At 37.2% G+C, this 14,722-nt stretch overlaps 1 protein-coding gene across 6 annotated transcripts in view; it reads right to left on the reverse strand.

The window, feature by feature from the left end:
• Tut4 (terminal uridylyl transferase 4) overlaps positions 1-14,722 on the reverse strand; it is a 101,813-nt gene that overhangs the window by 79,447 nt on the left and 7,644 nt on the right. For all 6 annotated transcript variants that reach the window (XM_028785314.1, XM_028785305.1, XM_028785296.1 and 3 more), the window contains one exon: positions 3,477-4,360. In XM_028785314.1, the coding sequence (XP_028641147.1) occupies positions 3,477-4,269 (793 nt within the window). In that variant the 5' untranslated portion in view covers positions 4,270-4,360. Of the gene's footprint in view, positions 1-3,476; positions 4,361-14,722 lie in introns of those variants that run through there.

Genomic DNA, 14,722 nt, shown 5'->3' on the forward strand with positions numbered 1-14,722 from the left:
AAAATAAAATAAAATAAAATAAAATAAAATAAAATAAAATAAAATAAAATAAAAGCAGCACTGGCTGCTTTTCAAGGTTCTATTTCTAGCACCTACATGACAGCTTAAAACTATCTGTAACTCCAGTCCTAGGGATCTGATGTCTTCTTCTGACCTCCATTGACAGGTCTACATAGCAAGTTCCAAGAGATCCAAGGCTACATAGCAACATCCTACATCAGAAACAGGGTACATACCAGTCTTCCAGAGAACAAAATTTTGACTCCCAACATCCATACCACCTATAATATCAGCTCTAAGAGATCAAAGGTCTCTGGCTTCCCTGGACACCCACACTGATATACACATACCAACACACAGACATATACACAATTAAAAATAAAATAGGGGTAGAAAAATGGCTCAGTGGTTAAGAGCACTTAAAGCTCTTGTAAAAGACTCAGGTTTGATTACCAGCACCCATACCAGGTAACTTCATTTCCAAGGAATCTGATGCTCTCTGACCTCCAGATACCTAACTGCACAGAGTGCACAAAAACTCAGGCAGTCACACATAAATAAACCAAATAAATACATCTGTGAATCCTTTCTAAAAGTATAAAATTATTTCCTTTTTAGAGCCAACATTAAAATAAAAACTAGTAAATTGCCCCAAACTATGTACTACAGATCACTAGAATTTGGTAAGATGTTAATACACTTATTAAATAAATAAGTATAGAAAATGCCTGTCTATGAAGTTTGGTATATGAATGTTTTATATGATTAGTGATTGTCAGTGAACAGGAAGAGACAATAGTGAACAGTCAGTGCCAATATGTAAACTGTTTCTTTGAGGCATGATTGAGAATAAGGAATTAGATAACAGTGATATTTGTGTGACACTAAATATACTAAAAAGGATGACTTTCTGGCCTGGCAGTGGTGGTACAGGCCTTTAATCCCAACACTTAGAAGGCAAAGGTAGGCAGATCTCTGTGAGTTCAAGGCCAGTCTGGTCTACAAAGTAAGTTCCAGGTCAATCAGAGCTGTGACAAGTCAGTGAAACCCTGACTTGAGAACAAAAAAAGGGAGGGAGGGGCAAAGGAAGGTCAGTAGGAAGCTCAGTGAGGATCATGTGCTTGCCATGCTTGCCTAGCAACCTGAATTCAATCCAAAAATTCCACCTAAAGGTAGGAACAGAGAACAGTCTACCAAGTGTCCTCTGATTGCCACACATATACTATTAGATCCACCTCAAAACATATACACATATCTTACATATACACTAATAATAAATTTAAATGAAAAGAAACAAAATGTTAAAAGAGAGCCTAGATATGTGGATATCTAGGGGACAAGTATTCATAGAAGGAAAAGCAAGTCGGGCAGTAGTGGCGCACGCCTTTGATCCCAGCACTTGGGAGGCAGAGGCAGGTGGATTTCTGAGTTCGAGGCCAGCCTGGTCTACAGAGTGAGTTCCAGGACAGCCAGGGCTACACAGAGAAATCCTGTCTCGAAAAACCAAAACCAAAAAAAAAGAAAAGAAAAGAAAATGAGAGAGAGAGAGAGAGAGAGAGAGAGAGAGAGCGAGCGCGGGCAAGTGCGGAGCTGGGTATCCTACCATACCATTTGGAAAGTAGAGATATGATCAGGAGCACAAGGTCATCTTTGGCACCCAGGAATTTCAGGCTAGCCTGATAGGCTAGCCTAAGCTACATAAGTCTCATAAAACCAGAGGGGAGCAGAGGAGAGTAGAAAGAAAGTATCCATATACTTAAATAATTAATTGAAAGTAAAACAGAGCTAAAAATGGTGGCTCAGGCTTACAGATAAAATATAATTTAAAAAAATGTTTTTAAGACAGGTCTCATTATGTAGCCCTGGATGGCCTGGAACTCTTTATGTAAACCAGGCTGGCCTCAAACTCACAGAGATCTACCTTCCTCTTTCTTAGTGTTAGTGTAGGTATTAAAAAGGAACAGTCACCAAAGACAGCCAAAACATTTTTTAAAACAGAGGTAAAACTCAGATGTGGTGACCATGCCTATAACCCCAACACTAAGGAGATCGGGGCAGCCTGGTCTTTAAAAAAAAAAAAAAAATTTAAGTTTATATCTTAATCTCTGCTTCTACTTTAACTTCTAACAAAAATCTGGTGTACTGAAGCCAAAAAGATTTTAAAAGACAAATAAAAGAGAAAACTTTATATTGAATATCTCTTAAAATCACACATAATGTTCTGTCATAACCCAAAAGACTCACTTTCTTTTTTTTTTTTTTTTTGGTTTTTGGTTTTTCAAGACAGGATTTCTCTGTGTAGCCCTGGCTGTCCTGGAACTCGCTCTATAGACCAGGCTGGCCTCGAACTCAGAGATCCGCCTGCCTCTGCCTCCCAAGTGCTGGGATTAAAGGCATGCGCCACCACCGCCCGTCTAAGACTCATTTTCTAAACGATGCCCTGAAAGCTGAAATTTTATCATGTCCTCAGATTCCTGCTCTAATCAATATTGAATCTCATTTGTAATCAGTTTCACACTTAACAAAATTAAATCATGTACTTTCTCAAGTTTTTACCACTGAAAATCAGTTTTGTATCACACCATCAAATAGGAAGAAGCTACCTTGAGATCTAGAGTTGGGTTTGTTTTCAGTTTTCCATTGTGAACACATGTCTGAACTACAAATAGAAACCAGGTATGTATGTATGTATTATGTATGTATGTATTATGTATGTATGTATATATATTTGATGAATAAATGGGAATATATTACTAAGATTACTTTTTTTAAAGACTGGAGAGCTGGGTATAGTAGTAAGGTCATGTAACTCCAGCACTTCAGAGATGTCTGAGATAGAATTAAGAATTCAAGGCTAGGGGTAGAGAGATGGCTCAGCAGTTAAAAGCATATACTGTTCTTACAGAGGAGCAAGGTTCAAGTCTAGCACCTATACCTAGTGATTCAAAACCATCTGTAACTTTAGATCCAAGAGATTCAACACCACTGGCCTCTGAATGCACATGTAAAACACACACACACACACATGCCTATACACATATATATGTATAATTACATAATTAATAATAAATTTAAAAGTTTTTTTTTTTAAAAAAAGGCCAGTCTGAGTTACATAGTTCAAAGGCCAGTCTGTGATACACAATGAGACCATCTTTAAAAAAAAAAAACCTCAATAGTATAGAAGGCCAAAGGTTGAATCCAGTGGTAGAACACATGTCCCTGTCCAGCATAGACAAGGGTAAAATAGACCCCTACTATCAGTAAGTAGAGTACTCGTAACACCCACTAAACTCATATGTACATATCCTATAATTAAGACAGACCATGCAGACTCACAAATAATAAAGGTTTTGCTTTTTTTCAACTTTTTGTAATCTAAGTAGCTAAACCAGAAAAAAATTACAGAAGAACATTAACATAGAAAAATCCTGCCCAAAATGGAGCTTGTAGAAAACACTCTGTGTATCTCTACTTACTCAAATCATCTGATGTATCTTCAATCCCTGAAGCACTGTCATCAGAATCAGCAATATTATCTCTCTGTGTCTTTTGCTTCTGAGATAGTGATGAGTTTTCCAAAGTTGTCTTTTCTCCCTGTAGAGCCTCACTATTCCTTTTATCCATAGAAACAAAGGAGCTTGTAAGTTTCTTCCCAGTCTGTTGTGATTCTGTCTGTTTCACATTTTCTTTCAACAATAAACTGGGCATATTTTCAGGCTCTAAAGACGATCTGGGTGTCTTTTGTAATTTCATCTGAGAAGTGGGTGTATTTTCTTCTTTTCTCTGTGAGTTAAGTGCTTTTTCTGTTGTTGCTGCTGCTGCTGCTGCTGCTGTGCAAGATGTTTTTTCTGCTTTTACTGGTAAATTCGGAGACTTTGGTACTTTTTCTGCTTTTGCTTGTAAACTAGGTGCCTTTTCTAATTTTGTCTGTGAAGATCCCTTCTGGGCTTTCATGGGTGAATTTGGTAACTTTTTCACTTTGCAATGACTTTGATCTCTAAGTACTAACCCCAAATCTTTAGGGCCTGGAACACTGGCAGCATTTACTTTACATGATTTAACTTCTGTTTTTTCTATACAAATATCATTTTGCTTGGTTTTTTTACTACTATTTCTATTCAGAGAGCTGGTCCCAATTTCTGTCATGGACTTATCATTTCTAGGCTTCAAGGTTTGATTAGTTATAATTTTAACTGCTTTGCTTTCTTCACAAATAATATTCTTCTTTGGTTCATGATTTTCGTTTTTAGAAGTCTTGGGCTCTTCCATTATTTGAAAATCCGTTTCTTTCCAATTTGATACTGTAAAATGGCAGGTCTCAGGTATATGAACTGCTCCAAATCTAGTTTAGGCAAGCAAACTACAGGATTTAAAAATAAAAATAAAATATCTGTTATTTAAATGCAAAAACAGCTTTACTTATTAGGCATTTTATAAAAAATTAAAATGTGCTCTTGAAACTAAAGAAACATTCTTCAGAAAGCTATATGAAAAGATCTTAAATACTCATTTATCAGGAGGCAGAGGCAGGTAGATCTCTCTGAGTTCCAGGCCTGCCTGGTCTATATAACTAATTCAAAGGCCACTTAAGACTACAGAGTGAGACTGTCTCAAAAAGACAACAAAACACCCACAAAAACAAGAACAAAAAAAAAAAAATAGGCTTTTTACAAAAACAAAGTTGTTTTATATTGCCTCGTAAGAATTTCCACTAATAGAAAAAGAAAACCTGAATATGCCTCCATCATTGTAAGGAAATAAAAAACTCAAGAGCTGCAGAATTTCAATTTCTATACACTATAAGTAAAGTCCTACAGTGACTGATGTGCAGGGCGGGGACACCCAGGGGGAATACTTCTTCTCAGAGGAGAATGGGAAGAGGGAATAGGAGAGAAACTGTAAGAGGGGGAACTGGGAGAAGAGGGGGTTCTGATATTGATGTAAAGTGAATAAATTAATTAATTAATTAAAAAACAGTTATAGTATCCTGTGTTAAATAAAGCCTTGCACTCATATGATTTCCTACTAAAAAGGCGTGTTTATACCATAACCTACTTCAAACTGGATTCTCTAAACATGAGAAATATAAACAAATTCAAGTAAATAAACTTTTAAATTCTGTTACTATATATTTACTTAAACACACAGAATGAACACTCTCAATTACAAATGCTGCTTAAAACTATGGGCTTTGCAGGATAACACTGTTGGGGTAGAGTCATCAATTGTAATAAATTTTTCACTGTAGTGCCAAGCTTTAATGGTAGAGGTAGGCTACGTACATGGAAGGACAAGAGTTAAGTAGTAACTCTATATTCTACTCAATTTTGCTGTAAATCCAAGAAAGTAACAGTACAAGAGACATTAAAATTAATCATCTACTTTTCTCTAAAAAAATTAACAGAAACAATTTTACTGATGAAGAAACATTAAATTTATGGACTATACACAGGGTAAAAAAAATGTTGCATTAAAGTATTCATGTATCAGAAATACCTTATATATTACATACTATAGAAATTGTGTTTTTTAACTGTATATGTAAAAACTAGAGTCTTTTACCAACGAAAACAAATTCCCTGGAATTAAAATATACTACTTTCTTTGACTTTTACTAGGTAATATTACTCAATTATAAATCAAACCAATCAAGTCTAATCATATAAACACTCATTATATAAACACAAAAGTATTATCTGAAACAAAAAGCTTAGAACATGAAGTCAATTTACTTGCAACTGTAATATATGCAAAACTATACACACAAAAAGAAAATTTAAGTCTAGGTATGTCTGCATCTCGTCCAGGTGGAACGGTAATTTGTAATTCTAATTTGTAAAAAAGTCCTCTATACATCCTGCTTTAATTTCAACCTAGATTACTATTATCTTCATTTATTTTTTACTGTAAAGTCAAGTTTTTCTTTAAGAAACTTCACATGTAATTAATTAATTCACTGTCCACTGGGGAGGCTTAAGTTCAAGAATCCTCAATAAAACCCATTCTCAAACAACTGATGCTTGATCCAGTTATACTATCAATACCCGTAATTCTTTTATTCTTTTATCTCTGCACGAATCAAGGATAGATATAATCACAATATCAATGTTCTTTATTAAAGATCTTTGACATCTAATTTCTTCTAATAACTTACTTTAGAAACTGTTTTAGAATAGATTGCTTCTCACTTATTGGCACCTCATACTTCTCTTACCACTCCTGGGCATATACCCAAAAGATGTTCTAACATATAACAAGGACACATACTCCATTATGTTCATAGGAGCCTTATTTATAATAGCCAGAAGCTAGAAACAACACAGATGTCCCTCAACAGAAGAATGGATACAGAAAATATGGTACATTTGCACAATGGAGTACTATTCAGCTGTTAAAAACAATGATTTCATGAAATTCACAGACAAAATATCATCCTGAGTGAGGTAAGCCAGTCACAAAAGAACACACATGGTATGTACTTAGTAAGTGGATAGTAGGGGGAAAAGCTTAGAATACCCATGATATAATTCACAGACCATATGAAGCTCAAGACCGAAGTATGGATGCTTCCATCTTTAGAAGGGGGAACAAAATCACAGGAGGTAGAGGGAGGGAGGGTCCTAGAAGGGAGAGGAAAGGGGAGGGAAAAGGGAGGAAGGATCAGGTATGGGAGAAGTACAGAGGATCAGGAAATTGAAAAGAGGTATGTAGCAGTGGGGGATGTGGGCTAGGAGTTGCCATTAGAAAGTCCCAAATGCCAGGAAAGCATGAGGCTCCCATGACCCAAAAGGGATGGCATTAGCTGAAATGCCCAGCAAAGGGGAGAGAGAACCTGTAGAGACCATATCCAGAGGTTAGACACAGCCCCTGGTTGAGGGATGGGTCTATCCACCCATCTCAAAAATAGTAACACAGAATTGTTCCTGTCTAAAGGAAATGCAGGGACAAAGAGTGGAGCAGAGACTGAAGGGAAAGGCCATCCAGAGACTGCCCCACCTAGGAATCCGTACCATCTGCAGACACTATTGCTGATGCCAGGAAGTGCTTTGCTGACAGGAGCCTGGTATGGATGTCCCCTAAGAGGCTCTGCCAAAGTCTGACCAATATAGATGTGGATGCTTGAAGCCAACCATCAAACTGAGCATGGGGACGGCAATGGAAGAGTCAGGGGAAGGACTGAAGGAGCTGAAGGGGTTAGCAACCCCATAGGAAGAACAACATTATCAACCAACCAGACCTTCCAAAGCTCCCAGGGACAAAACCACCAACCAAAGAGTATCCATGGAGGAACCCAGGGCTCCAGGTGTTTATGTAGCAGAGGATTGCCTTATCTGGGATCAATGAGAGGGGAGGCCTTTCGTCCTTTGGAGACTCGATGCCCTAGTGTAGGGGAATGCTAGGGTGGTGAGGCAGGAGTGAGTGAGTGAGTGAGTGAGTGAGTGAGTGAGTGAGTGAGTAAACTCCATCATAGAAGCAGCGGGGAGGGGAAATGGGATAGGGGTTTGCAGAGGGGAAACCAGGAAGGGGGATAACATTTGAAATGTAGATAAATAAAATAACCAACAAAATAATAATAATAATAAAAGGAAAAAAAGAAAAGTTAAGATTATACTCCTTTCTAAAATATTATATTCACGAACACTATGGCAATGTAGAATATGCCAATACGACACTGAAATGAACATCCATTCACATTAAGACAAGTATCTTCAACTCCATAACTCATGTTCAAGACAAGCCTCGTTATCACCGACCGCCATTATCATTTAGAGCTGTCATATTATACTCCTTCTTACTCATCTCAAAACTCATACTGTACAATGTTACTGGTTGCAAAAGATGATTCATTTTTGCACCTGTCTTTCATGCCTTTGTCTACCAGTTGAACAAAAAAACACCTATCTTTGTTTTTTACAAGTATTAGGTTCTGGGACTAAAGAGATGGCTTACTGTTAAGAGGACTGGCTGTATGGGCATGGTGGAACACGCCTATAATCCCAGCACTGGAGGCAGAGGCAGGTGAAGCCCTGTGAGTTTGAGGCCAGGAGTTCCAGGACAGTCAGAGCTACATAGTGAGACTGTCTTGGGGGACAAGAGGGGAACACAAAAAAGAGCACTGGCTACTTTTCAGAGGACCCAGGTTGAAGACCTAGAACCCATGTGGTGGCTCACAATTGTCTAAAACTCAAGTTCCAGGAGATCTATCACCAATTCCTGGCCTCTGAGCATATTGGGCATACCAGGCACATACATGGCTCACATATATACATACAGGTAAAACATTCATATACAGAAAATAAAAATAAATAAATCTTCTTAAATATATTTATTATTTGTGTGTTGGGGGGCATGCCATAGCGTACAGGTAGAAGTCAGAGACAACTCTATGAACTCAAGTCTTTCTCTTTCTCTTAATGTGGATTCCAGGGATCAAACTCATATCAGCAAGCCCCTCTGAGCCATCTGACCAGTGTATATTAACTCTTTTTTAATATTTTCTGGTAAATCTACAATAATTTACAACTGTAAAAAATGTTTTTGCGCCAGGTAGTGGTGGTGTTGCACAAAATCTAGCACTCGAGGAAGAAGTAGGTGGATCTCTAAGTTCAAGGCCAGTCAGGTCTACACAGAGAAACCATATCGAAAAACAAAAAAACAAAAACAAAACAAAAAGTTTCTGCTCCTGGATTTTGTGTTTTTGTATTTTAATAATAAGCATATTTTGCTTTTCCTATTCTTGATGTTCTATGCAACTGTTAAAAGAGTTGCCAAGGGCTGGGGAGATGACTCAGAGGTTAAGACAATGTACTGCCCTTGCAGAGGACCAAACTACAATTGCCAGCAACTAAGTCATGTGGCTCAAAATCACCTATAAATCCCATGCCAGTGGATCCAACAGCTCTGGCCTCCATGAGCACAAGCACTCACATGCATATACTCACCCAATACACACAAAATGTTTTTAAAGTTCCTTAAATAAATGGCTCTTCCTAAATTCCTACAGAAACAGACACATTTAAAAAAAAAAAAAAAAAAGCCAACCAGATGGCTCAGTTTCTAAGGGAGTTTGTCTCAAAGTCTGACAACCTGGATTCAATCCCTAGAACTAAGACAGTGGAAGATAGAACTAACTCCCCAAGTTATCCTCTGACCTCTACATGCGCACATGCATGACCACATACATGCACAAAAACAGACACACATATAAAATAAGTGTAAAAAAATTGAAGAAAATGGTTTATATTTTTAGAAGTTTTTTTTACATCACCTAGTAACTAATTTTTTTTAATTTTCTAGTGTTCTATTACTCTTTAATATTTTGTAGACAGTATCTTACTGATGTGAACTGAAATTTCCAGGAAAAAAAGCCATACCTGTGTTAAAGCTTCTACAAAGCAAACTGAATTTGAAAAACTAAGACTACAGAGAGCCAAATAATCTCTGACTATCTCTTAATAACTAATTGTTGCCTGGCTCTGTGTTTGACCTAACAGCCTTATGACTACCAGGAATGTTCAAAGAGATCCCAAGCTTCTACTTCTCATAGACTAAAATATCATCAGATAGTATCTGAGGCCTATAGCAAAGGTTTCCCTGCTTTACTGTAATTCACTAACCTGATGTTTCCAACAAACACTGGATTATAACTTTCTTTGTTGTGTTTTATAAAAACCTCATTAGGGCTAATGAGATGATTCCTTGGGTAAAGGAACCAAGCCTGGTAATCTAAGATCAATCTCCAAAACCCACATAGTGGAAAAGAGAAAACTGACTCCCACAAGTTGTTTGTTCTCTGACCTCCACATATGCATGTGATGTGGCATGTGAGAGTACACACATACATGCTAAATTAATAAATAAATACAAAGACCTTATTCACCTATTGCCACACTGAAAAATGGGAGGAGGATATAATACTCTCCAATTGTATGCCCACTACTGAACCAGCCAGGCTCTAATGCCTAGCTAGCTACAAACCCATACTCATAAAGCAGTTAAACTCAGTAGGTCCCAAAACAAACAAACAAAAAAAAGTCCATAAGAAAAAAAATAAACTTTATATTCTGGCAACTTCGTGGGGTTTTGTTCTACTTTTTAAACAAGAGGTTCTACATTTTCATTTTGTATTGAGCCCTGAAAATTACACAGCATTTATTTTCTGGCAAACAGATATGAATAAATCTGGAGTAAAATATAACAAACATTATTTGTAAACATTCATAAAAGACAATTTAAGAGATACAGATAAAGTGGCCTAAAGAGATAGCTAAATGGACAAATTTATCTGTTCCAAAAACATGAAGATTTGACTTCAAATCCCAATCACTACATAAAAACCAAGCCTAGTAGTACATATCTGTAACCCTAGCAGTGGGCAACTGGAGGTGAAAAGACAGATCCCAGGAGCTTACTGGCTAGTCAAGCCTGCCTTCAGGATAAAGTTTTAAACTAAGAACTATGGTCAAAAAACAAAACAAAAATGTTTTTCAGTATAACATTTGTGCACTGATGGTGGGAATGCATAAATACTAAAGTCATTGTGGCTTTATAAAGGCTCCTCAAATATATTAAAACCAGAATAACCTATGCTACATAATTTGGATCTTATTGTTTGCAAAAGGCTTACGCTTAGTCATAAATAACAAGGGTGGTAGAAACTTTTAAACATAGGGCCTAGTCGGGAGTCTGGTCATGGGCTAGGGCTAGTAGCTCAAGCCCAAACCAACACTTGCCACCAAGCCTAAGGACCTCAGTTTGACAGCTAGGTTCCGTATCATAGAACAAAGAAAGGACTTTCTGTCCTGAAGGCTGTCTGTCCTGACATACATACACACACACACACACACACAGAGTAAGAGAGAGGGGTGTGGGGAGGGGAATACAATTTTACAATTTACAAATTCAAACCTACACCTTTAAATTTAAATTTAAAATATTAACCATTAGAAGCATGACCTTAAGGGGGACTAACTCTGTTAATTCCTGGATGTAAGATAAAGTTTTGCAACTCACTGCCTCAATGATGTGCAACCTCACCAAATACCCAAAACCAACAAGGTCAGTCAATTAGAATGAAACCTCTAGAATTGTGCACCAAACCGTTCTCTTTATAAGGTGATTTTCTTCAGTTTTGGTTTGGGTATTTATTTTTATAAAAATGGAAAACAATCCAGAAAAATTACTCCAAAAAAATGAAATGGTGAGCTGGACACCTCCCAAATGCTTGAGAGGTGGAGGGAAGAGGATGAAGCATTCAAGGCTAGCCTTAACAACACAGCAAAGCTGAGGGCAGCCTAGGCTATCTGAGATCTAGAATGTTCTAAACTTAAGATAATGTCAGAGTCTTTGGAACTAGTTTGCAGGAGAAACTTGGGAAAGTTTGAAGGAAAACTAGATAAAGCCAAGAATGCTAAAAGCAGACAGTAATTCATGGGCCATTGTAATGAGGGTTCAAAAGACCAGAATGCTGACAGGAATGTGGGCCAGTAAGAGCTATGCTGATGATGTTTCAGATGGAAGGGACTGTGTTGACAACTGAATTACAGGCTACCCTTTTTAAACAGTGGCAAGTAGGATGGCTGGCTTTTACTCAAGTTCTCTTAAAGATGACAGATAAGTTTATATGGAGAGAAATTTCCTAGGTAGCAAAGCAATCAGACAGTGGCTGTTTTTATAGCAAATTAGCCCAATTTTACAGAAAACTGAGAGCAAAGAGAAACAGAAAGATTTTGGGAACATGCAGTTTGGAAAAACGGGGTTGGGGGGATGTTAAGAGTGAAAGCCAAGAAAGGTACAATTGCTTCATTAAGGGAGTAGAACCTGTCAAACTTCCATAAAGGAAAAGGATTTGACAGTTTCAAAGATTTCAATCTACAGTCATTGGTTCTATTATTGTAGGCCTGAAATTAAGGACAGCATCTTACAGAAAAGGATCTTGTACAACTTATGGTGGCCAAGCAGAAAGGGGCAGAAGAAAGCTAAGGAAAGACACACCTTTCACAGACATGATCCAAATGACATACTTCCTCTAATCAAGTCCCATCTTCCAACTACCCATAAACTCATTAATGAAATTAGGTCCCCCATGATCCAACCACCTCTCACCACCAGCTAGGAAACAGGCCTTTAATAACACTTTTTTTTTTTTGCAAGTTTTTTTGAATTATGGAAGATGTCACTGAGATTTCAGAGAAAAGTCAAAAGGCTAGGCAATATATGGCAGGCTTAGAGTCACTGTTAGTGAAAGCTAAAGCTCCAATGAAACCCAAAAAGTTAAGAGATGCCAGGACACACAAAGTGTCTGTCAAGGGAAGCTACAGACAGTACTCAGAGCCAATCTGCCATGTGGACTGCAACCAGCAAAGCTATACCGAAGAATAGATGGCCTGAACTATTTGAAACCCTAACCCATCACAGTATCCCTAGGGTGTCGCCACACATGGAGCATCAGGATTTAATATTTGTCCTACTGGGTTTTTGGTCATGCTTTGGTCCTAAACCTTCCATGCTTTTTTCCCCTTTTTTTACCCCTTTGAAATGGGGATATTTACCCTGTACTATCATATCTTGGAAGTTTCTAACTTATTTTTTTCACAAGTGCTCACACATGAGTCTGCCTAGAATCTCAAGAAATTATGGACTTTTCCTTTTCTGTAATGCTGGCCAAGTCTCAGGTCTTAAACAAGTTAAGGAAGTATCCTACCAGTGAGCTTCATCTCCAGACTTGAAATTGTTTTTAATAGAATTTTTTCTTAGATTTGTTAATTTTTATTTTATGTGTATGAATGTTCTGCATGTATGTATGTGCAACATCTTTGTGTTTGATGCTACAGGAAGACAGAAGAGGGCATCAGATCCCCTGAAACTAAAATTATGGACCACAGATCACCATTTTGATGCTGGCACCATTTTGAACCCAGGTCCTGTGCAAGAAAAGCAAATTTTGACTGCTGACCCATCTCTCCAACAACCCAGACTTGGATTTTTAATGATAAATACTTAAGACTTGAAGGATTTAAATAAATGGACACTTTGAATTTTAAGATAAATGTAAGCCTCTCTTGTTTTGATTTTTTGAGACTCTTTTCCTGTGTAGCCCTAACTGTCATAGAAATAGCTCCGCAGATCAGGCTGGCCTCAAACTTTAGAGATCCATCTGCCTCTGCCCCCCAAGTGCTGGGATTAAATGCCTGAAGGATATAAACTTTCCTAAACTTTGAACACAATGCTACAGTTTGGATCTTAAACTTCCCCTAAAGGTAGGTATGTTAAAGACTTGTTACTCCTTACTTCAGTGCTACTGGGAGGTAGTAAAAACAATTTCAAGGGACAGAACCTAATGAGAAGTCTTCTAATCATTGATGATATGGTTCTTAAAGAAAAGATTAAGACACCAGCACTTTTCTTCTCTTACTATGCAAATTGCAGCATACTACTGATATGGTGTAATGTCTCTCCATAGGCTCAGAAGCATCAGATCAAGAACTGAATGGAAACTCTAAAACTATGAGCTAAAATAAAATATTTCTCCTTCCAAATTAACTATATTGGGTATTTGTTCCAATAAAGAGAAATGACTAACACTATACAAATATAGCAATTTCACTTCTGGGTATATAGACAAAAAGAAAACAAAAAAAAATTACAAAAGCAAGCCCTTAAGGAGGTATATCTGTATTCCCACGTGGCATTATTCACAAGAGCTAAAACATGAAAGTAACACAAGTGTCTATGAACGGATTAATAGAGAAGGAAACTGTGTAACTACCTATATAATGTTATGTAATTCAGTTTAGAAAACAAAGTGAAATACCATTTTATATTATTTTTGACTACTTCATATGCGAGGAATCGTAAAGTACTTGTAGTTTGTGACTGGTTTATTTTATTTAGCTCAGCAGGTGAAGGTGCTTGCCACCAAGCATGATGATCTTGAATACAATCCCTAGGACCCATAGAATGGAGGAAGAGAACAGACTCCTCCAAGTTATTCTCTGACTCTAGATACTAGGTATGTACAAGGCCCATACACATATACAACACTAAATAAATGTTCTAAAAACGAGGAAATATACCATAATGTGGATTAACTTTGACCATTTTGTGCTAAATAAAACAATCCAGTCACAAACCACAAATACTTTATCATTCCACTCAAATGACATAGTCAAAAAAGAAGATAAAATGGTGTAGGAGAAGGAAGAAATGAAGTAATGACTAATGACTAAATACCATAAACCATAAATTTTACAAAAACTAACTACTTTACATAAACTATTAAACTATTAATTTTACAAAACTCAAAATATGAGTATTTTATTACAATCTCAAACTTTTTTAAACTGTACTGTTTGCCCCAATTTAAAAAATAAATAAATAAGCCAGGTAGTGGTGGCACACACCTTTAATCCCACCACTTGGGAGGCAGAGGCAGGCAGATTTCTGAGTTTGAGGTCAGCCTGGTCTACAGAGTGAGTTCCAGGACAGCCAGGACTACACAGAGAAACCCTGTCTCGAAAAACCAATAAATAAATAAATAAATAAGGGCTGGAGAGATGGCTCAGTGGTTAAGAGTACTGACTGCACTTCCAGAGGTCCTGAGTTTAAATCCCAGCAACCACATGGTGGCTCACAACCATCTGTAATGAGATCTGATGCCCTCTTCTGGTGTGTCTGAAGACAGCTACAGTGTATTCATATATAATAAATAAACAAATAAATC

The sequence above is a fragment of the Grammomys surdaster genome, unplaced genomic scaffold, assembly GCF_004785775.1.
Source record: "Grammomys surdaster isolate TR1022 unplaced genomic scaffold, NIH_TR_1.0 100, whole genome shotgun sequence".
In the NCBI taxonomy this organism is placed as follows: domain Eukaryota; kingdom Metazoa; phylum Chordata; class Mammalia; order Rodentia; family Muridae; genus Grammomys; species Grammomys surdaster.